General features: G+C 54.7%; 1 protein-coding gene across 1 annotated transcript in view; it reads right to left on the reverse strand.

Annotated features, from left to right (window-relative positions):
• Window positions 1–3,707: 3,707 nt before the first annotated feature.
• The window catches only part of TCF12 (transcription factor 12), a 135,459-nt gene continuing 115,001 nt past the window's right edge, over window positions 3,708–24,165 (reverse strand). Inside the window, exons 13-20 of the mRNA XM_060260009.1 lie at window positions 16,477–16,555; window positions 14,435–14,508; window positions 12,759–12,830; window positions 11,409–11,612; window positions 8,136–8,253; window positions 7,285–7,462; window positions 5,901–6,133; window positions 3,708–3,853 (exon numbers count right to left, since the gene is read on the reverse strand). Coding sequence (XP_060115992.1) covers window positions 3,711–3,853; window positions 5,901–6,133; window positions 7,285–7,462; window positions 8,136–8,253; window positions 11,409–11,612; window positions 12,759–12,830; window positions 14,435–14,508; window positions 16,477–16,555 — 1,101 coding nt within the window. The 3' untranslated portion in view covers window positions 3,708–3,710. The remainder of the gene's footprint in view (window positions 3,854–5,900; window positions 6,134–7,284; window positions 7,463–8,135; window positions 8,254–11,408; window positions 11,613–12,758; window positions 12,831–14,434; window positions 14,509–16,476; window positions 16,556–24,165) is intronic.

Raw genomic sequence — 24,165 nt, forward strand, 5'->3', positions numbered from 1 at the left:
TTTTGGACTCTGCCAACTGGACAGCCTTCGATGGAGGCGGCAGCCCCCCTCTGCCAGCACATGAGGAGCAGGGGGTGGGAGAAGAGTCAGGTCTCTGCTGTTTGGCGTTTCCTGCCAAGCCATTGCCCTCCCTTCATGCAGCGCTTCCACGAGAAAGCCATGCTTCTTCCGCCCTGTTTCCTGGCTGGCTGATGCAAAAGAGAGCCCCCCCACCACATGCCTCTCTGCCTGGCTCCCTTGTGGGGAAGGAGGGGGCAGGGCAACCTTTAACATTCAGCACCCCCCCCCCAGCCTCTGAGTTTCTGGAAGGAGGGGACAGGAACATCAGAAGACTCTACCCTTTGACTCCATCCACGTATTTGGAGACAAACCAACAACCAGTCTCTGCTACCCTGATCCAAGGAGGACACGGGGGTGGGGGGAGAGTTCAGGGTATCTTTGCAGGCCCAAACAAAAGCAGCTTTACAAAAAACCGAAGCGTGGGCACAAGCAGTGCCTCTAAGATGGCACATACCCTGGTGGAAGGTGTCTGGGGGCCGGGGCAAGTGGTGCTGCCTTGGCCAGCAGGCAGATGAAGGTCAAAGCCCTGTGTTTTTTTCTGTGGGGGGGGGAGAGCACATTCTCCCCGCCTATGATGGAATCCTGAAGGACCACTGCATCACACCTGAACAGCAAAAGACACTCACAGCTGCTCTTTGCAAGAGGTGGCACAATCCCTCAAAGCCCCCAGGCAAGGGAGATGTCCCGCCCCCCTGCCACATGCCACGCAGCCCAACACCAAGCAAGATCTCTCCAGCCAGAGATGCAGCAGCTGAACCAAAAGGCAAGTAAACATTCCACATGGTGAACGTTTGCTCTTAATTTTGACCTCTGTCCTGTCCGCAGAAGAGCCCCGCCAAGCGCTTCCTTCCACTGATCTGAAGGAATAGTGGCTGGTCTCCCAGCCTGGCACATAACAAGCCCCCAGGCTTGCCCCACGGAGAACAGGCATTGCAGGACAACGCCCCCCTCCACGGACACAGGACGAGAAGCTGCCTTGTGTGGTGGGCGTGCCCTGATTCTTGGTGTTTTTAAAGAACAAGAAATGCTGATCCTAGCTGTACAAGTCTGAAGGATTTAAGTATTTGCATTTGTACTTTAAAGGCAGGTGATGCTTTTCCCAAGGTCAGAAATAAAACCATGGATGCAAACTTGGGCAGGCATCAGCTACTGTCAAGAAGGAGAACACCTGGGGCGACCCATCCCAGAGAGGCCCGCTGAGTTCATGCCAACCCCTGTTCTTTGCATCTGCACAGACACACCGAAAGGAGGCCAAGCGAAAAGTTAAAAACTGACCGACAGACAAAGCTCTAAAAAAGATGGCACATTTATTGCTACATAAATGTTATATACATAGTGTTTTCTGTTACACTGACAGAAAAGGATTTATGAACTTCTTGCTGCTGGTTGGAAAAAAGTTTATCAGTAATATCTTGAAATTTGACACAGGGTACAAATCTGCAATCAACCAACAATGGGGACTGGAGAACAAGATGAGAAGCCCTTCACCTCGGGCAAGTAGCTCTTACAACACTCCATAGGTACTACGACAGGATGCTAGAACCCTACTCTGCTCTTACAATGCCGTTGTAAATTCCTGGTATTAATGAACAGGTTATGGTATAGAACCCTACATTTTTACTACCTAATATAGTAAAATAAAGTAAGAAATTTTTTACTGAAAACCTTTTTATTCAATTTCAAAAATCTAGAAAGAGTAATATTTAGAATTCAAGAAACTTTCTTACAAGATTATTGTATAAAAGACTAGCTACAGTGAAAAATAAACCAAATGATTTATTCGCTCTCTCTCTCTCACTCTCAATTTCATGAAGGGAAGCTTCAGCGCATCCTGGGGAACTCTAACATAGCCAAGAAAGAGCCCAGCCACTCAGGAGGGAGGGGGCTACTTTCACTCGTCATCGGAAGCAGCCTCAGTTCATTCAGAAGCCAAGAAGGAAATGCTGGGAAACGAAGAAGGCCACGGATGCTCGTCTTGTCGGGCGGGGCTGGAGAGAACCGATGCGAACCAAAGTCCAGCTGGTCACGGCACAACCCAGTGATGTGTCAGGAGCCCACCTGAACCGCCATCGCCAAGGCAGAGGCTGTGCAGAGCCTCCTCACATTTTGCTCTTTCACGTGAGCAGAGCCTTTTGCACATGCAAGCAGAGGAGTGGGCGGGCCACCCAGCCTCCCCTGGCTCCTCCCCCCCTCCCTCAGGAGGTGTGACAGTGGAAGACGGTGGGGCTTGGGGGTGGGTGCTCCTCCCCCCTGGGCTGGAGGCAGCTGCTCTTGGGGGGGCCAAGGCAGTGGAATGGGGCAAGCCACAACGGGCTGGCGACTGCCCCTCTGGTGTCCCAGGGGTGGGGAGTTCATTCCCTCCATGACAGTGATCTTTGGATCAGACAGGAAACTCGGAAGGTCTTCAATGCAGCCTCACACCTTCTGTGCTTGGCGCACAGCTAACGCTGGATAAGGGCTTCCTGCTCAGAAGGCAAGACGATTCCAGGGAAGCCAGTCCCCCTCACCCAATTGGCAGCTTGCCTGACAGGCCTTTCTATGAGCCCCAAAAGGGGTTTCATTAGAAGTGAGCGCAGATTTTGAGGGATGGAAACCTCCTTCCAGCTCCACAAATGCTCTTGCTGGAAAGGGCCTCTGTGTGAAGGTGCTGTGATGGAGCAGAGAAAGACCTCAGGAGGAGAAGGACGAGGCCCCCGCCAGGCTGGTGGCCAAAGGAATCCACCCCCCCCCTTAAGACACTGATCGGTTTGCCAACCAAATGCTCTGGGCGGCTAAGCAGTGGCTTTGCATGGCTCTGCTCTCGGAACAGCGGCCTCCAGTGAAAGACACTCTCAGCTTTCAACAAGGCTGAACTTTCCCCTTCATATGTAGACCTTTACAGTCCCATTACAAATAAATAAAAGCTTGTCGTTACAATGCGTGTGTCAATTCGATTTAGGCACAAGGCAACTCCCACAGCCTGTGAAGAGCGGGAGTCTCTGATTGTGCTGCTGCCCACCCCACAGGGAGGGAGGGAGGCAGGGAGGGGGGCGAGGAGAGGCGGGTGCCGCCGGCCGGGGGACTGCTGGCTTCTCCTGTCTGGTGTGTCTCCCGTTTAGTGCTATCTTCAGTCTGGGTCCTTAGGAAGGAAAGGTCACCTTTTAGGCTTCCAGAATTCTGTTGCAAAAACAGAAGAAAAAGCTGTTGGCAGCACCAGGCCAGCTCCTCCTCCGATGCAGGGGGGCAGGTGGAGCTATCTGCCCCACAGCCCAGCCACAAACTGAAGGAGTGGGAAGGGACTGCCATTCCCCATGGGTGCAGTGGACTGCGCCAAGCTCTGAATCCCCCGCCTATAGTCTCCACTCTCCACAAGCTCAGCTAATCCAACTGTGGATCGGAAGGCAGGCAGGCCACATAGAGACACCGCTCAGCATTGGTTTCACCTCCCTGGCCCCTCCCCCACCCAGGCAGGGGCTGCTGAACTCAACGTTTGCTCTGGGCCAGCTCCAGAGAGCTGCTGCTTTAGGTCAGCAAGTGCCAAGCCCGCCCCCCACCCACCCACTGGGAAGTCCAGCCCCAGGTCTCTCTCTACCTGCAGCCTCCTCCCCCCTGGCCCAGCCTGCACAGGGAGGCAGCAAAGGTGGCCTTACCTGGCTGGTGGGGGGTTGAGCTCACATATGACCCATAGGGTTGGTAGTTTCACTAAGCCCTGGAAGGCTCCCGGGATGCGTGGCTGGGGGCTCCGCCGATACGGCAGACACTTTCTCCTCTTCCCTTCTCTTAAGGCAGGCTGCTTTGGGGTTCAGGTTTCTCTCTGGGAAGGAGGAGCAGAAGGCGCCATAGCATCAGCCCCGGCCTCCTCCTCCTCCAGCCAGCCAGCCAGCCTCTGGCCCTCCCACACACGCTCCAGGCTGCAGCTCCCAGGAGAAGCAACACCCACAAAGCAAGCTGCTGCTGAAGCCAGTGGAGGCAGAGATGCCACCCCCATTCCACCCTGCCTTCCACCGTCACCCGGCCGGTCTCTCCGCGACCAAAAACAATCCCCAAGGAAATCCTCTTGTGCTGGGCTTGAGGCCAGGGGCTCCAGCTGCCAACCGGACTCTCTTTCCCTCCTGGGAAATGCTCCTAATGACAGAGTCTGGGGATGGGAGCTTCTGCGTCAGGCCTCTTCTTTCTCTGGGTCTGAAGGAAAGCTGCCTTCTCCAGGCAAAGAGGGCCCACCACCTCCCAGCTGAGCCCCACCAATTATGCACAGCAAAAAGCTACCAAAACGGTGGCTGCCCGCCCCATCCCACCCCCAATCTCGGGGAGCCCTCCAGGGGAGATGGCTGCATGCCTGGGGAGTTCGGCAAGGCCGTGAGGGTGAGGCCGCCTGCAGGCCAGCCCCCTCTCACTCTGCAACACTCAGTGGGGAGGAAAGACGAAAAGCTCCACCCCAGTCGCTGCAGGACTGCACAACAGACAGGATGGGGAAGTGTTACATTTTTTAAAACTGGTATTTTTCAGTCTGGGTCTATGGAGCCTGAAAAAATGTCAGTATTTCCAAAAAAAATCCCGAATCCCAACACCAGCACCGTATTCAGATCCAGGATTTTTTTTTAAAAATCCCAATTTTTTTGCAGATCCAAGAAAAATACTCGTTTAAAAAAGAAAGCCAGTCTGATCCTGGGGTCTAACCTGGGTTGTCCGAGAGGCCAGCCCTGAGTTGAGCTGGCAGGAACAGGCTGCTCCCCCCCCCTCAGGCCAGGCCCCCCCTCGGAAGGGAAGGGAAAGCAGCCCCCTGCTCTCCCCTCTCAGCTGCTCTGGGCTCTCCTGGCTGGCTCCAGCATTTCCTTGGGATTCCTCCCCCCCTCCCCCCTGCTTTCTTGAGAAAATCTGGATACATTCGGGAAGCCAAAACATCCCCGGAAAAGGTATTTGGGGGGGGGGGATAGACACGAATGCCCACCCCTGGACAGCATGTCCTTCAGTGCTTTAAAACCCTGAGCAGATATTCCCCCTCCTGCATCCAGAAGACACTTCTCTGGGCGCGCTGGAAATACAGACATCTGACGAGAAAGCATCACACCCAGCACAGCTGTGCTTCAAGCAGGAAGGGAAGGCGAGAGGGGGAGCGCACAGCCACATGCGCTCTGATGGGAGCAGGGGGGCTCCGGTGCCTCTTTCACCCTCTCCCTGACACAGATGCAGACAGGCACCTGCCCATTGTCGGAGGGCAACCGCAGCAGAGAAGGCAATTAGCAAGAAGCAGCATTTGCTTGGCAAGCCGGCCTCTGGAGAGGGCGTCAGGGCGGGAGATGGATTTGCGGAGAAGGGTTAACTTGGCTTTCAGCAGCAGCTGGTGCCCCACCGCAGTCTGGCAAGCCCCACAAGGATTATGATAAATGGACTTGACAGAATGTAATTTAAATAAGGAATTATAGCCAAAGGTGGCGATCCGGAGCCCCTGAGGCTGGGGGGCAGAGAGCACTCAGCAGAAACATTCCTGACATGGAAGACAACGGGGGGGGGCCTCCCGGTGACCACTACTGCAGCCCCCTTCACGAGTCAAGAGCATCTTCTCCCTTGGGCCGTCACACAAGTCCACAAAAGCCGGCACTAACAGGGAGAGCCCTCGTCTGCTAGCCACCCTCTCCCCCCTTCCCATCTCAACACGTTTCACGCAGGAGCTGCAGCAGGCAGTGCCATCCAGAGCAGCCACACCAGAAGGCTCCGCCCCCTGGACCAAGCAGCCTCCTCCACCGCCCCCTGGGGTTCTGCCACTGCCAGGCCTCCTTGCCTGCCTCCCGTCTACCCTGCGGTGCAAGACAGAGAGGCCGCATGCCAGGCCAGCCTTTGGGGAGTCCTGCTGAGAGGCTCACCTCGGACTTGCTGCTCCAGGCTGAGGATGACGGCCACGGCCTGGTGGAGAATCAGCAGCTTGGTCTGGGGCTTCTCGCTCTTGAGGTGCAGCTGGCACATCCGGCCCAGCTCCTTGAACGCCTCGTTGATGTCTCGGACCCGCAAGCGCTCGCGAGCATTGTTGGCCATCCTCCTCTCTCGCTCCCGCTCCAGCTTCTGCTCCGGGTTCAAATCCTCATCTTCGTTGGTACTGCTGCAGAGAGACAGAAAGGCCTGTGACCCTCCAGAGAGGCCCGCAGCCCACCCCTGGCCGTGTTACGCTTCCGCTTGTCTGAGAGGCAAGAGGCCAAAAGGGCAGAAGCCACGCCCTCATGCAAAGGCCTTCCTTCTTCACGTGCTGCACGGATCATCCTGGCCACGCCCTCTAACATCACCGGAAAAGTCTGGGAGCTCCTGCCTCCCACTCCACACCAGGGCTCAACCAATCCCAGAGGCCGGGTGGGTCACCCCAGTGCTCAGCATTTCCAGCACTGATTCCCACTGCAGCATCTCTCCACTATTCCCAGGGGAAGTACAAAGGGCTGGATCCAACCAGATCTTCCACTGGTGAAAAGGGGAGAAAGTGCCCCCCCCCCCCCGTGTCACTGGAGCTGCATCAACCAAAGCCACAGAGAAGAGCCAGAGCTATAATGAGCACAGGGGCCTGGCCAAAATGGAGGAAACACACTGGCAGGATCCAATCCAAAACTTAATTTATCATTTCACATCCGAACATTTTATCGTGTTATATGAAAACGAATGTGCGCCTCTTACTTCTACATCAGCTCCACTCCCCGCCCCCCTTCAGTGGGGCAGCCGGGAGTCCTTTCCTGGCCTTTCGAAGCAGCGGGGCAGCCCTTGGGCATTTCTGGCTCGGGGCTTCTATTCAGCGGAGCTTTGGACAGCAAGGGGACTCGGAGGAGGGAGGGAGAAATCACGCTAGGGCTAGAGGTCAGCTTCTCACCTATCAAGATTACCCAATAATTTATATACTACAACACATTTATCCCAACTTTAAAGACGCTGGGAAGAGGTTTGGGATTGGGGTCTGAAAACCTGAAACCTTGAAAGGCTCCTCCATTTCTGGGCTAGCTGGTGCGGGAGCCCTGACCAGCTCGACACAAGGCCGCCCCTTGCATGAGTGAAGGCGATGTCCCAGAATGCACGGGGAAGGCACTCTTCACACCCGCTTTGCCACTCCGGTCTTCCCACTGCGAGCCGGCAAGTGCCTCGTCAGCCTCCCAGCAGTGAGCGGGAGTGGGGCTGGCAGCCGGAGAACACCACACGCCTCCTCCCACAGCACGGCTGAGCAGGGACTGGGTGACGCCTCCATCCAACTTGCCCTCCTTACAGGAGCTGCTCTACCTTGTCCTGCCTCTGGACGAAAGCTTGATCTCTTTCTGGGAGGACTCGTCGTCGGATTTCATGTCATCGGAAGAGGCAGGGTCGTGGCTGTGAGGATCGTCCTTCTCCTTGTGCTCCGACTTGATTTCGGCAGGGCCCAACGCGACCGACCGGCTCAGCAACCCCGCTGCTGACAGCGCTGCAGGCAAACCCAACAGACCGTCCATCATGGCCCATCCCGGTCCCACCGACCCCTGCCTTGCCTTTCTCCTGCTAAAAGGATGGCCGGACAATTCCTCTCTGCGTCTTCAGAGTGGAGGCTCTGGGAATCCTCTTCCCACCACTGTTCCAAAAACAGGGTCAGCCTTTCAACCCCCCCCCCCCCAGGCAGCTGCACGTGGGGGGCTCTGGCAGTCGGTCCCTCTGGGCAGAGGGGCTTTCAGACAGACCGATCAGGCCACAGGACAGTGACGCCCACACAGAACATGCTATTCAGGGGGGAGGGAAGGGGCTAAGAGGAAAGCTGAAAAGCAGAGGCTGGGGGGGGGGAATCACCCCCCCAACGATTATACTCTACAAAGAGCAGCATCAAGACCAGCCCCCTTCCCCAGAAATGCCCCAGAGCTCTCAGAGCCACCTGCAAAGGCCCTCCACAAGTGTTCAGGGCACGAGGGAGGGGGGGATCCAGGTCCCCAGGTGGGGCAGACCTCCCCACCACCCTCCTTCAGGGGACAGCCAGCTCCCAGAGACCATGATGAGACTGAGTCCCCCCCCCCGCTCCGGTCTCTCCTGGAGGCAGGCAAGAGAGCGGCGGAGGCTTCTGCAGGTGAGCCAAACCATCCAGCCGGGGGGGGGGGGGGGGCATCGCTTACCTCTGTAGCTCTCCTGGGCTTTGTGGCTGAGTTCTGCGTTCTGAGCGGGGGCTGTGCTGGGCAGGGTGGAGTGGCTGCTGCTCCCAAGGCTGACGCTGTCTTCCCGGTGAGAGGCCCCCTGCAATACACACCCCACCGGCTGAGGCTGAGCCTAGCAGAGCGGCTGGCCCACTCCTCCACAACGGGGGCTCCACGAGGCCCGCAGAGAACACCTCCCAGCCCACTGGGCCCCAAGCGAAATGCATTTGGGGACACACGGCAATGACCTGGATGCTGAGAACGCCAAAGTCAGGCCAACCACTCAGGAAATAACACTGTCTGCCCACCAGAGTCCAGAAGAACTCTCCCCTCCCTCTGCCCCTCTCCTGCGGCACACAGCCTCTCCTTTCTAGACGGGACACCTGCCTGTCACAGCAGCACAGCAAGAAGCCAGCCCCTGAGCGGACCACTGCAAATGGCCTCCTTCCCCTCCAGCCGACAAGGAAGCACCTGGCTGGCATTTGGACTCCTTGGGCACCAATCCCAAACCTCCGACCCAAGGAACAAAGAATTCATTACAAGGATTCCCAAACAAAAGCAGAACGAGGCTGTGCAGAGCTCCACCACACCCTTCCCTGCTCCTGCTAGTGCCCAGCCACAAGCTTCTTCATGAAATGCCCACCAGGGAAGAGCAGCAGGGGACGCCGTTGGCTGCCCACAGTCGCACCTGAGGCACCCGGGTTTCCCCCAGAACTCTTCCAATCCTAGGAAAGTGCTGAGCTTGGACTCCCCTCTTGAAGCATGCATGCTGCTCTTCCTTTTAACACACTGAGACACCCCAGCACCCTCAGGCAGGCCCCTTGCCTTCATCAACATCGTTCCCCATAAGCTCTCATTCACCCCAACGAGTCGTATTTACTGGCTGCAGACAAAATCCCCCCCCCCCGGTCGATGTTTCCTGGGTGATCCTCCTATTTAACACTGGCCAGTGTCAGGTTATTTTAAACACAGGACCAAGACCTTGAGCCTCCTTCAGTCTCACAGCCGCACAGCCTCAGGCGGCCGGAAACACAAACCACCTCCTTCTCCACAAAGGCAGCAGGAAGCTCCTTTCAGCGGAGGGGAGAGAAGGAGAGATCAGAAAAACGAGGCTTGCTAAATTCTGCCTCGGAGGTTCCATGTTTCAGTATTTGAGTTCCACTGCAGTCCGAACACAAGCCTGCTTTTCTCCCAGCTGTTGGTTCCCAGATGTTTTGGAGGGCTCAAGGGCTTCAGAACATTTGTGTGACGCTGTCCTTTGAGCAAGAGAGAGGCTGGGCAGCTGTCAGACCAGTGGAAATGTCCACATTAGGGCCTCATCTCACCACACAACAGGCCAACAGATAATTTGAGGCTCAGCCAGTCGTCTTTAAGAACTGCTCTCAGGAGGAGGAGACTGGATGTATCCCCCCCCCCTTCACTTGGAATCTCAGAGCGGTTTACAAACCTCCTTCCCTTCCTCCCCCCACAAGAGACACCCTGGGAGGCAGGTGGGGCTGGGAGAGTGCTCTTGAGAATTTGTGACTAGCCCAGGGTCACCCAGCTGGGGCTGCATGGGAGGAGGGGTGGGGAATCTGCACACGTTTTAACCACTGTACCAACCTGGCCCTCCACGGATCCTGCACACGCTGGACCACTCAAACGTCTTCCTGAGGGGAGCTGGAGGGGCTGCTGCTCAAAGCCCCACCCCTTCAGCCTCAAGTTCTGTGGTGACCCCCCCCCCAGGCCTCCTCCCTCTTGTTCCTCTGGAACTGCCTCCCAATATCAAAAGAGCTCTCATGTCTCATAATCTTGCTGGAGTCCCTCCGGGTGCTCCGCAGCTGCTTATAATGAGTTTAGTGAGAGCCGTCCTCTTCCACTGCTCGAAGGTGCTGATCACCTAGTTAATCCTTAACTGGAAACTGCATCAGATCCATAAAGCAGCCCTGCTCCACCCACAAGGCAGCTCTTGCAGCCTCTGAGCCAGGGGCTTCCCTCCTGCTGACACCTGGAGAGGCACAGTGCAGGGACGCCCCGCAACCTGAGAAGGCAACTGCCAGGAACCTTCCAGGGAAAAGGGTCGTAACAGAAACACACCAGAGCAGGATCAGCTCACCACAGAACCGCTGGGCTGGTGATGGGCTCTGTCATTGCCCCAGCACACCCCCCCCAAAATAAACCAAGGCAGAAAATGTGCAGCAGGCCCCCTCCCTGTCCTGAGGCCAGGGGGAGAGGCCCTGCTTCTGCAGGATTTGCTCCAGAGTTAATAGGAATCCCTCCACTCAGGAGCAAGGGGGGTGGGGTGGGGCGGGGCGGGATGTAAAAACTGTCTCGTTCACCGCCATGGCTGTTTTGCATCCAGGCCTTCTGCCCACTCAATCACATCACAATGCTTAAATATCCCGCTTAAAATACAGTGTTTATTAAATGAGCATTTTCCTTTTAAGTATTCACTGGTTTCTTTAAATGCTTTCAAGTCACTTTGGAATTGCGAAAAGCAGCTTCTAATCTCTGGATCGACCAAGGTCGTGTGCCCGCATCTGTGACAAGGGCCCACTTCCTTGGTGCTACGCCAGGGGGCTCTTGGTCTGGCCGGGCTCTGCAACCCCTGCCAGGCCCTTTCTGACACCACGGAAAGAGATCCCCCCCCCCCCCCCCCGCCCCGCTCAACAAAAGGCAGGATGGGCCAGGACTGAGCGTTCTGCGTGGAAGAAAGAGCAGTTAAAACAACAACAATTAACAGAGACGCAGGAAATGGGTTTTAAAAGCTGGCTCAAAAATTAAACAAGCGTAAAAATAAAATTGTGCCTGGTTGTGCAACTCATAAAAATGGAGTTAAATTGCTCATTTCCTTGCTTCTCCTGCCAAGGACATTTTCAAGGAAATTCAATTTATCAAAAGTGAGTAAAGCAGCTCACACTGGCTGCACTGCTCAGGGGGGTCCAGGAGGTCCTGCTGGCCAAGGGGAGGAGGGCCCCAGAAATGCAGCACCCCACACCTGCCACTGAGGGACAGCACAAAAACAGAAGCTCTGCAGCACACCGATTCTGAAGCAGGCATGCCTGTATCCCTCCACTGCCACGGTTCCTTTTCACAGCCCCTCCTCCCCACCACACACCAACTCCCCGTTTTTTCTTCTGGATGACACTGCCCAGCGCCAGCCCATCCTGCTTGGGACCTGCTCTCAAGAGGACTGAAGCCCCAGGGGCAGGTGGAGGAGGAAGAGCCGGCCCACAGGGCAAACCCAGGCCAAGAGGGAACGGAACGGCTGCTTACCAGCCGGCTGGTGGTGACGAGGCTAGAGGCGCCATAGCTGGAGCTCAAGCCGCTCCCAGGCCCGTTGTGGTGGGGGGATGGTCCCAGTAAGCTGTGGATGTCTCCGTGGGCCCCGGCCAGGCTCGTCGAAGGCCCCACTGCGTGGTTGCGCAGCACGTGGATTGCGTCGTCCAGTCTGTCCAAGCGGTCCTCCATCCGGGACTGCTGTGGGGAGTGAGGAGGAGTGGGAGGGTCATTTAGTGTCTCCCTCTGCCAATGCCATTACACCCTGTCATGCCAGCTACAAGGGGGGGGGGGGGGGGAAGGCAGCATCACCCACCAGGCAAGCGAAGAAGAGAGGAGGCGGCGGCAGCCCCAAAGCCTGGTCTCAAAAACACAAAACCCACCAGGTTCATGCTGCTCAGTATTTTAGGATACGCCACAAACAGAAAAATTAGTAAAAATGTTAAAGAAGCGGTTGGGTGAGCGAAGGACTGAAACAAATGCTGCACAATTTTCCTTTAGAGGGTGGCTCTTCCATTTAAAAAAAGTGACAGCATCCCAAAGCCCATCTGATAGGAGAGGATACAGCGGCTGGAGATGACCCAGGGGGGCCCTGCCCTCAGCCCCCACCCTGTCCCAACTGCTCTTCAGTCCCTCAGGCCCAAGGGGGGGCCTCAGGCCCGGAGGGGAGGCGTGTGGGCGGGGGGGTGTCAGCTTTACGGCTGTGGAATGGTTGGAGATGGGCTCTCTTTTTTACAGAGTTTGGAATTGCCTGTTATGGCTATTTAATTGTAATTCTGCGGCTGCTTACTGTTTCCAACTGCTGTCTTCAACATCTTGGCTATTTATGTTTCTGTGCTTCTTCCTTATTGCGTCTGTTTCCACATGTATGTCCCAGTGCTTTGATGTCTCCATGGCAGAAGGGCAGGATGGGGACCTCACAACTTCACTACACCTGAGGAAGTCGCCTCAGCCCAACCGAGGGATGCTGCAAGGAGTCTGTGTGCCTCCAGCAGCCTCTCCCTCTGCCCCACCCTCCCTAGAGCCTTCCCCCCAGCAGGCACGGGCTGGGCCGGGGGAGGTTCTGGCTGGCTTCAGGCCACCCGGAATGTTTTGTGGCCGGGGGGGGGATTTCAACTGGGCTTCCCACATCCTCTTTCCCTTGTGGAGATTTATTGCTTGCTTGAAATTACGCAAACATTATTTCAACCCTCCTTACGAGCTGATATTATAACTCAGCTGAGGAAAGAAAGGGAAGGGCCTCTCTCACGCTGTCCTGCACTGCAAAGATCGCTGCCCTCAAAGGGAAAGTGCGAGCAGGGTTAGGGGGCAAGTCACAAAGGCACCATCTAGAGAGGAAGAGAGTACCTCACAGACATCCTTTAAGAAGGACATCGCATCTTGCAAATGCTCGTGAAGCTGTTGCTCAACTCGGTTTTTCTGGCAAAGTCAAGACAGAACAGGAAGCAAAGCACAGGTTAAGTCATTATAGAGAGGGGAGGCACATGGCTGGGGGCGGGGGGGGGAGCCATATCAGCTTCAACGGTTAGTGAAGTTAATCCAACAAAGATGCCGTTACACTAAGAAACAAGAAGGCAAATGCCAAATACCAGAGAGACACTGGCAACCCAAGCTGTACACATCCTGCTTCAATTTTTTAAATGTTATCTCTCTCTTTGCAGTCTGCCATTCCCACTGGGGCTCCAGGCAGTGACTCAGCACAATCGAATGTTCCCATGAACAATGACATGGAATGTGGGTTGCAGAACCATCCAGAACAAAAGCAAAGCAAATGCTTCACCTGACACATTAAAGGATGCAGATTCTCTTGTTAGCTGACAAGATCTGATCAGTACATCAACCCCTCACCCTGCACCCAAATGTTGCATTCCGCCTCTAAAGACCCTGTGCCACTCTGGTGCTACACACCCCTGCAGGCACTGAAGAAACAGAGGAGGAGGAAGAAGAAGACTGCAGATTTATACCCCGCCCTTCTCTCTGAAACAAGAGTCTCAGAGCAGCTTACAATCTCCTTCCCTCATAACAGACATCCTGTGAGGTGGGTGGGGCTGAGAGAGCTCTCACAGCAGCTGCCCTTTCAAGGAAAACTCCTGCCAGAGCTCTGGCTGACCCAAGGCCATTCCAGCTGGTGCAAGTGGAGGAGTGGGGAATCCAACCAGGTTCTCCCAGATAAGAGAGCTCTGGCTGACCCAAGGCCATTCCAGCAGCTGCAAGTGGAGGAGTGGGGAATCCAACCCGGTTCTCCCAGATAAGAGAGCTCTGGCTGAGCCAAGGCCATTCCAGCAGCTGCAAGTGGAGGTGTGGGAATCAAACCCAGTTCTCCCAGATAAGAGAGCTATGGCTGACCCAAGGCCATTCCAGCAGCTGCAAGTGGAGGAGTGGGGAATCAAACCCAGTTTCCCCAGATAAGAGAGCTCTGGCTGACCCAAGGCCATTCCAGCAGTGCAAGTGGAGGAGTGGGGAATCAAACCCGGTTCTCCCCGATAAGACTCCGTGCACTTCACCACCACACCAAACTGGCTCTCTTTGAAGGAAGCGAAAGCATAGCAGCAGCAGCAAAGTTAACATTCGCCTCCTCACACCAAGTCCCACACATTTGCCACTCCCTCCACTCCCAATGACATCAATTCTCTGCAGGGAGAGAAACATACCAGCAAGAAATGTTTGAATACTTTTTTAAAAAGTGTCGTTCGTATCGTTGCTGAATGAACATGGAGAAGAAAACGGGAAGTGTTGTGCAACGCTCTCTACCTTTGTGCAAACGAGCTGGTGGCTTCCCCAGGGGGCACAGGATTGCTCAGAGGTGCCTGGCACCAGCTGTCTGCAGCAGTGGGGTCAGGTGCCCAAGGAACAGATGGGGGAAAGACCCCCCCCCCCGGCATGTTCGGCACTGTTCACTTCAAGGCAGCCCTTTGTGATGCTATCCTACCGCTCTCTTGAGGAATGTGCGGAATTTATTAAACAAAACTAAAATGCCCTCGCTCTTGGCAACAAAGTCGCGTCCAGCTTCCGGTGGCTCTTACCAAGGAGTGCAGAGAATTCTCATAGCTTGGGGACGAAGGGGCCTGTCCTCCAGCCCTTGACCACTGGCTGGCACCTGTCCAAAGCAATCAGATTAAACTCACGTGCAAGGCAGGCAAAAGACAACATCCAAAAGGCAGTTCTGTGGCAGCTACACACGCACTTTAACACAGCTTGCAGTACCAGACAGGCTGGGCTTTGGGAGGCAATCTGATGGCTTCCCGCCCTCTGACAGGTTTCGACTGTAGCTGCTGCCAACTAAGGCTTGCACAGGTGCTTTGAGTGTCATGATACTTTCCAACCCCCAAGACATAAAGAGGTCATGCGGCAACGAAGGATGCAGCAGACAGAGACCACGTACTGTGGTGCTAAGGGCACCTCAGCCCCCTAAACCCTGGACCCTCTTTTCTGCCCCCATAAAGTCAGGGCTGCACAGCATCATGCCAACCCAGCCACAGGCCCTGCTAATACACACTGCGGGCACATCTGGCCTAGCTCGCAGGAAGTGAGGTTAGTACCATGCCCACTCCTGCTGGTCGCTTGTGGTCATTGCCAGCGGCAGCAGAAAAGCCACTGCAGCCTCCATCTCAGCCTCTCAAAGGCAGTCTGGAGGGGGGGGGGCTCAGGCCTCAAGATGCAGCTCTAGGAGCACCCCTTCCCCACAAACCCCACTATGTGACTTGGTCTCTCTGCCTATTTCCATCCTCGCCACAGGGCAGAGGGAGCCAAGACTTCCCTGCCCTCAGTTCCCTTCCCCCCCACTTCCAAGGGCACCAGGTTTTTGTTGCAAGAGGTGTGGCTGGATGGACAGTGCAAGATGCCTCCCCCCCCCTCCCCCAGCTGAGGCTAAGCAGCTCTCCACCTCCACGGTTTCTGGCAGGCAGACCAGAGTCCCATGCAGGGAAGGGACCTTCGAGGGCTCCTGAAGACAGGCTTTAGGGTTTGGGCAGGGAAGCTGCTTCAGCTGTCATGTGGCTTCACAGTTGTGTTGTTTGCTAAGCGGGACTTTGCGCATTGACTATTTCCAGGTCCCTCCAGGGCCTAGACTGCCCCTTCAGACTGCAAGCGGGCCCTTGGGTGGCTCAGCCACGCTCCTCAGGGCAAGAGTTCCCTGAGCCTGGCTCAAGCTCGTCTAGAAAACTTCCCTCCCACAGGCCAGTTCCCTCTCTGCAAGGATGGCTTTTGATTCCCAGCAGAGGGAGCCCCCACTGCCGGCTGTTTCTTCCCTTGGAGGAGGAGGAGGAGGGAGCCCTTGAGGGGAGGGGAGGGGAGGGGAGTGCAGCAAGGAGCTCCGCCCCCTAGAAGACTGGGGCTGAGGCCGAGGCCCTGCAGGAAGGAACGCCCTCTCTGAATACCAGCTAAGGAGGAGGCAGCACAGTTGCAACAAAGGATTCTTTCTTCTCCAAACCACACACTTGGGGAGGGAAGAGGTTACAACACCCGGCCAGTCCTTTGGATCCCTTGTTAAACACCAAGTTCAAGTCCACGGGGCTTCCACCAAAGCAGCTGTGCCACGTTGAAGGCGGCAACAGCAGGGAAGCCGCTCAGGAGGAACCGGCTGCCCTGAGGACAGCTCCTCCTCCTCCCACCCACGCCTCCCAAGATTATGACACGGAGGATTTTGTTTTCAAGGCAAGAATGCGGCCGCACCAGCTCCCCCTCTTCCTTTGCCAGAAAACGTTAGAAACAGAAAGCTGGCAGGTTGCACAGAGCAAGTCTGCTCCCCTGCAGAAGGCTGGCTGCCCTAAAACGCCTCTGGATTCATGCATCCTACTGGCACAACCCCCCACCTCCTCTGCTTGAAATCTAGTATGTCCCATTAGCAGCACCCTGGTTTCCAACGCCTGAGGCGCTGGCAGAGAAGGCACCAGGCCCAGCCCCGGAGGAGGCAGAGCCTGGGCAGAGCTCCTGCTGGTCTCTCCGAGCAGAAGACCAGGCACAGTTCTCCTCCTCCCCTCTCTGTCCTCAGGAGCCACAGGAAGGGCAGCTACAGAGCAAGTTTCCAACAGGATGATGTCACTAGCAAAAAGATGCTGGATCTTACCGCTGAGAGGTGATGGCGACCCAACAGGTGTGGAGGGATTGGATGGAAAGCTGCTGCTGGTATGGTCAGGTGAATAAATCTAAACAATGGGGGGGGGGGGAGACAGACACCTGTCAGCACCAGGACAAACACATACTTCAGCCTACAGGCTGAAAAGATGCCCCCTAATTCCCTGCTGCCATCTGGGGAGGGCCTAGAAGCACCCCTCAGCCTGCTGCTTCACCTCCTGCTTGGGTGGGATGCAAAACACCCTCCGGCTCACGGCCCACCTCCCCCCCGGCCACTTCCGCTCCTGGGCTGCCACCACCTGCCCTGCAAGCGGCATCCTCAGACCGAGCAGGGGAGCACCAGAGCCACTGGGAGGGAGGGAGGGAGGGAGGGAGGGAGGGAGGGAGGGAGGGAGGGAGGGCACCCTGCGTCTCACTCAGCATCGCTGGGGTCCCAAATCATGGGCTTCTCTGGGAGAGGAGAAAGGAACTGCAAACAATCTCCAAGACAATTTTCAAATAATTATCCCTGTTCCTCACTATTCCTTATTCCCTTTTGGTAGCTCTGCTTTCTGATTCTCCCCATCCGGCCTGGAAGTGCCACCTGGAAAGGCCCCTGGAGGTGGGGACTGGCTTGGTTGGGCTCCTCACTGGGAGGGCCTGAGGAGGGGGGAGAGGAGAACTGGTTCTCCGGCAGGGAGCTGAGCCATCGCCTGGGTTCTTATCTGCTCCCCGTTGTACCTGGGGCTTATGGCCGTGGAGGGCTTTTTAGTATTGTGGGGAGGGTCTGCCCCCACCCCACCCCACCCACCCCATAGCTGCCAAGGTTGTTTTTAGTAGAACAGTAAAATTCTTCTAACTACAATAAACTGAGATGGGCTGGTGCTAAAGGAAAAGCTTTCTGCAAATAATGCCCTTGCAATTTGTTATGTGCCCTGCACGGAAGGTTCCCCACCTGGACCATCTCAGGAAGCAGCCCTTGTCTCTGGACTCCAGACACATCCACAGAAGCCGTACAACAGCTGGCCAGTCATGGGGGGGGGGGGCTTGGCTTCCCCCAGCAGAGCAGGGCACTCCTGCCCCCAACCAGCACTTCCATGGGAGGGAGGAGTGCTGGCAGCCCATCGCCCCACCCTCAACATCCCTTTCACAGGGGGGGAAGCCAGGAGATGCTCCTGATGGGTGGGAGGATCCTGCAAGGCCTTCCTCCTCCTCCTCCCTTCCCGCAGAGCCATTTTGCTCATCCGGAAGGAAATGATCCACGTGTTCCAAAAGCAGCCGGCAGCACACTGCTTCTCCTTTCATCTGGAGGAGGCAGGATAAAACCCTGCAGGCCTCACTCTGCTTAAGAGGCCAGGAGGAAAGAGGTGTCTCTCGAAGCCCCCATTCCAGCACAAAGGCAGAGCTCATTTCCCATGCAACCTCCCCCCCCCCCCCCCCCGCTATGAATCACTGGGGCCTTCTGCCAGGCTTAAAGGCGAACAGGACTCATTTTCCCTCCTTTGCTCCTCCGCGGGGTGCCAATATGCCTGGCTCTAATGAAGAGAGGCCCACACAAAGCTTTGGGGGCTCTTCTCAGCCCTCCAGTCCCTTTCAGGACAGCTTTGTCATGCTAATTGCAGGGGAGCAAGGCAACAAAAGCCACCCAGGAATGACTTGGAAGAGTCAGCCTCGGCTCCACCTCTTTTGTCCAGGGGCCACTGGCCAGTCAGCCCTCCAGAGGCACAAAGGGCACCTCCCCCCTCCAGCCCCGCCTCCTCAGAGGGAGGAATCCAAACACAGGTTCTGACAAAGAGACTCAATCTAAGCAGCGAAGTTAAACAGCCCTCCTCTTTGATCTCCTTTAAATTAAAGGCCAAGTGTTTTGATTTGGTATTAAGCACTGAAATAAAACCAGATGTTTCTCCTGCCATGTAACTCTCAGTGGGCACAGTCTTGAAGGGTTATTGTTTGGCAAATGTTCAGGAAAACACATTAGAAGCGGCGCAAATATCCTGCTTTCCTTGGCTTTCTATCTACGCCGGTTCATTATCCAAGCGAATGTATAATCCATAGGACTTTGGGAACTGTGTGTAAATACTTTCATGTACAATTCTCTTTCTTGCCTGCTCTGAGATTAAGTCCACAATTATCCAGGCTTAAACCTAAAATAAAAGAACCTTTGCGAATGTATTATCTGGCCTTACATGTTTAATCACACGGGGTTCTGTATGCCCTTTAATACTCACCGAGGAGCAAAGACTGCATCCTCTGCTTCGCTCAGGAAAAGGCTTTCCCACCCCCACCCCGCCCAGCAGAATCACCCCTCTGACAATATTTACAAGCCAGGGACAGAAAGCGTCTTCACAGTCTCGAGAGGAGTGTGTCGTGTTAAGCAGAAAGTTGTTTCCCAAAAAAGGGTCCTGAGGAGCAGCTGAGGGGTGGGGAGGGGGGTGGCACTGGGCATTCCAGGAGACCAGCCAAGCAGATGGAACACGTCACCCTCCCCTCCCCGGGACAGAGATGATTTATGGGACGACCCACTTGCTCTTCCAGGCAATAGCATCGGATGACAGGACCAAGTTGCTATGACAACCACAGTCCACCCTCCACTCACACACACTGCTCCAAAATCACATCACCATAAATCTACAGCCCCCCCCACCCCCAAATAACCCCTGGCCCAACAACCTAACTTTGTGAGCTAATCCCATCCACTCCACCCTGCCATCACCACAGAAAGGCAGAGCCAGGCTTCTCTATTCAACTCCAGACCAGCAAAAAAACAGGTTGCTTACCTGTAACTTATGATCTTCGAGTGGTCATCTGTGCAGTCACACACATGGGTTTTCCCGCTGGGACGAACCCGACCTCGGAGAATTCAAAGCTAGCCTTAAGCGTTATTTTTGGCGCGCACTTCCTCCCGCCCTGGGGAGCAGGCATCCACTGCGCATGCCTGGAGCGAGGGGAAGGCGCTCCACCCACCAGTTTCTTTCCAGCCGCTGTTACGTGTAATGGAGTCTAAGAGATGTCACATCGCAAAAGAAACAGCAGCGGGGACGGATGGGTGGGCGTGTGTGACTGCACAGATGACCACTCGAAGATCATAAGTTACAGGTAAGCAACCTGTTTATCTTCTTCGTGGTCTCTGTGCAGTCCCACACATGGGTGACTGATGAGCTAACCTGTATGGAGGAGGGTGCTGTTTCTGAAAGAGAAATTCAGAGGTTAAATCATACATATCAGAACAATTAGGTACTCCACTTACCATAAGAGAGCATGACAGCTCAGTTGAAGATGGAGCGGAGTACGGCTTGCCCAAAAGAGGAGTCTCGCCTCGCATGAATGTCCAGGGCATAATGCGTGGCGAAGGTGGATGATGAAGACCATACGGCTGCTGCACAGATGTCTTCAATGGGTATGCCCCTCGCGAAAGCAGAGGATGTGGCTAGTGCTCTAGTAGAGTGTCCCCTTATGGGTTCTGGCACTGGTTGTTTAGCTAATTTGTAACAGAGTGATATAGCTTCAACCAGCCATTTAGATAGTCTCTGTACAGAGATTTTTTGTCCCTTCTTGTGGGTCCCGTAGGAAACAAACAATGCTGGATCCTTGCGAAATGCAGCAGTCCTGTCCAAATAGAACGCAAGGGCCCGACGCACGTCGAGGTTATGGAGAGACCTCTGTCCCGAATCGGAGGGATGTTGGAAGAAAGATGGCAAAGTTGTTACACTTTGAAGGTGGAATGGAGACACCACCTTGGGCAGGAAGGTGGGGTCCGGTCTCAAAACCACTCTATTGTGATGGAAGACAGTGTATGGCGGATCAGAACGAAAGGCACAGATGTCACTGGCTCTTTTAGCTGAGGTAAGTGCCACTAACAGGGCTGTCTTCCAAGATAAAAGGTGTAACGGAATAGACGCCATCGGTTCGAAAGGTGGTTTCATCAATTGGCTAAGCACTACAGATAAGCTCCATGTAGGGTAAAGTTGCCGTGTCGGAGGTTTTAGATGGAGGATTCCCCTCAAGAAAGATTTTGTAATGGGGTGTGCAAACACCGTACGGCCGTCTATACTGTGGTGGAAAGCGGAAATGGCTGCTAGATGTACTCTCAGTGAGGAGTATGTAAGACCGGATTCTGATAGGGAGACAGTATACGTAAGGATCTGCGAGATGGTGGAAGACGCAGGGTGAAAGTTATTACGCATAGCATATTGTGTGAAACGCTTCCATTTAGCTGTGTAGGATTTTCTAGTAGAGGGTTTTCTAGCGTTTAGAAGGATGTTTCTGACGTCGTCAGGAAACCCTAAGAACTGATCCTCCAAGCTGTTAACTTGAGGACTGATGGGTCGTGGTGTAGGACTCTGCCCCCCTGCTGTGACAGAAGGTCCTGCACCTGTGGGAAGTAGTGGTAAGTGTTGTTTGAGAGGAGAAGCAGGGTGGTGAACCACGCCTGGCGTGGCCACCAAGGCGTGACCAAGATGCAGTTCGTACGGTCCAGCTGCAGTTTCTGAATTGTCCTCGTTATAAGAGGGATTGGTGGAAAGAGGAAATGAAGTGGACCGTTCCACGTTTGTATGAAGGCATCCCCTAGTGACAGGGGGGAGGGAGGGCCCCTCATGTAAAAAATGTCGCATTGAGCGTTGTCCGGGGACGCAAAAACATCTATGGTCGGCGTACCGAACATAGTGAAGACAGGGAGGAGGTACTTCCTTTTGATTGACCATTCGTGATCGTTTACTGACATCCTGCTCAGGGTATCTGCCTGAGTATTCTGTACCCCTGGGAGGTGCACTGCGGTCAGATGAATCTTGTGAGCAATGCTCCAAAGCCACAAACGCAGGGCCATCTTGCAGAGGCGGGAGGATGCAGTCCCGCCTTGTCGATTGATATAGAACACGGTCGCCACATTGTCCGATGTTATCTGTATGTGACGACCGTGCAGAGATGGCAGGAAGGATTTCAGTGCTCTGTGAACGGCAAGGAGCTCGAGACAATTGATATGCAGGAGCTTTTCGTTCGCCGTCCACTGTCCCTGTGCCATCAACGAGTCGAGGTGGGCTCCCCAACCCCATCTCGATGCGTCCGTGGTGACAACAGTTGAAGGTGATTGAGTCAGGAAAGGCATTCCCTGCAGGAGGTTTTGCCGATTTGTCCACCATTCTAGGGATGGTAGAATGTGGCTGGGAACTGAAAGTAATGTCTGTTGAGACTGACTCTGTGGGTGAAAAGTCCTGACAAACCACAGTTGTAGTGGTCGCATGCGCAGCCGCGCGTGTAAGAGAACCGCAGTCGTTGCAGCCATGAGGCCTAACATGCGTTGAAATATGAAGGCAGTTTGTGTTGGATGGGCAATTATTTCGTTGGCTAGGGATTGGATATTTGTAACCCTGTCCATGGGTAGGTAGGCCTTGTGATCTCTGGTGGATAGGAATGCCCCTATGAACTGTATTGACTGCGAGGGGGAGAGTTGAGATTTTTGATGATTGACCTGCAGTCCTAGAGTAGTAAGTAGATGAAGAGTTATTTGGATGTGATCTTTGAGTTGATTCTCGGAACTCCCCACCATCAGCCAATCGTCTATATAGGGGTAAAGGGCTATGCCCTGTTGGCGGAGGAACGCTGCTATGACCGCCATACATTTTGTGAAGACCCTCGGGGCAGTTGAGAGTCCGAAAGGAAGCGCCCGAAATTGGTAGTGGGCGTTCCCCATGGCGAAACGGAGGAATCTCCTGTGGCAGCCGTTGATGGTTATATGGAAGTACGCATCCTGAAGATCTATAAGCGCCATCCACGCGTCTTTCGGAATGAGTGGCAGTGTGGACTGTAGGGTAAGCATGCGAAATTTTGTGTGACGTATGTACTTGTTCAGTCTGCGTAAGTCTAGGATTGGGCGCTGGCCCCCGTCCCTCTTTGGTACCAGGAAATACCTGGAGTAAAACCCCGTGCGATGGTATTGGGGGGGGATTGGCTCTATGGCCTGTTTGGCCAGAAGAATGTCGATTTCGTTTTGAAGAGCCTGTGAGGGAGGAGTGGTGGTGAAGCGAGAGTTCCTTGGTTGAGAGGTGAACTCTATGAAATAACCCTGTCTTATGATTTGAAGTACCCACGAGTCCGTTGTTATGGACTGCCACGTCGTTAGGAAAGGGAGGAGTCTGGGATCGGAAGGAGTGGAGTCAAAGAGACTGCTTGCTCGTTGGAGTGGCCTTTTTGGAAGGTTGCGGTCTCTGGCGTTGCTGGAAGGGCTGCTTTGCCGGGGGTGCCCGTCGTCTCCAGTAATCGGATTGCTTTGGAGATCTGTTACGTTTGTAAAAGGGGGTTCTCCAAGGCCTTTGCTTGTTCCCTTGAGGTTGTTGTTGTTGGGTTACTCCCAATCGTTTGGCCCGCTTTCTACTGTCATCCACGGTGGTGAGGATATCATCCGTAGTGGCATTAAAGAGGCCTTGGCCATCAAATGGGAGATCCTCTATTTTGTATTTGATATCCTGTTGCAAGGTGGACGAGCGTAACCATGCGTGTCTTCTAAGGGCTATTGCGGTCGCCATTGACCTGGATGTGCAGCCCACAGAATGACGAACAGTGTTAATCTGCTGCTTGCTTAGGCGATTAAGTTCTCTTAGTAACTTGGTGGCCTGCCGTTGAGACGTTTCAGGTAGTGACGGCACTAGATTGGTGAGTTGTGCTGCAATGTTATGTGCATATGCTGCGAAGTGGGCCATGTAATTGTTGATTTTCGCTGATGCCGTGGAGATAGAATAGAGTTTTCTCCCTAGGGTATCCAGTTTCCGCCCCTCCTTCTCCGGTGGAACAGGGTGACGTGTTTGTTTGGTCCTTGACGACGAATGGACAATCATGGAGTTAGGCGCTGGGTGATTAAATAAAAATTTTGACTCAGGGGCATGGATCTTGTATAGCGACTCAACACGTTTCGACGTTGGTGGTATGGAGGCTGGCTTATCCCAAGCCTCCTTCAGTGCCTCTAGGTGGACCGGTAGCATGGGCAGTGAAGAGGTGGCAGGTAGATCTGCGTTAATGAGGTCATGTACGACGTCAGTGACCTTGGGAAGGTCGGTTGTCAACTTTATGTTCAATGCCGTGGCCATGTCCGTTATGAGGTCCAAGTAGGGCTTGGCTCCCTCTGAGGGGGAAAGATCCGCAGGTTTGACAATGTCAGAAGCTGGAGAAGCTGGTTGTGACAAGGACCGTGAAGAGTCTGAACCTTCAACGTCCGAGTCGTCGTCATCTCTTGGATCCTGAGGGTTAGGTGTGAAAGTTTCCGTGAGAGGTTCCGTTTGCAAAGGCAGTTCGTGCTTGTCTGGTTGTTTAGATGTTGACGGAGCAGGTGAGGTTGAAACGCGACGGTGAGGTGATACCGCGTGTTCGTGGCGTTGGTACCGTGGTGGGCTTTGCTGGGGTTGGTACCGTGTCGAGTCCTGTGGTTGGTAGCGGTCAAGGTTCTTACGGTGTTGGTACCGTGCTAGGTCCTGCTGCTGCTGCCTGGATAAGTCACGCTGTTGATACCGGTGATGGTACCGATCCCGGTGTTCTAGATCCTGGTACCGGTCCCGTTTCCGGTACCGCGAGTCTCGGGCTCTGCGGCCATGGTAAGATTCAATAGAAGGAGATCTTGAAGGTGAGTAGGGCTGGTAGGAGTATAGGGATGGAGAACGCGATCTGCTACGGTACCGGCTCCGTGCATCCCTGCTAAAAGAGCGATCATGGTACC

Source organism: Heteronotia binoei, chromosome 19 (genome assembly GCF_032191835.1).
Source record: "Heteronotia binoei isolate CCM8104 ecotype False Entrance Well chromosome 19, APGP_CSIRO_Hbin_v1, whole genome shotgun sequence".
Classification (NCBI taxonomy): Eukaryota; Metazoa; Chordata; class Lepidosauria; order Squamata; family Gekkonidae; genus Heteronotia; species Heteronotia binoei.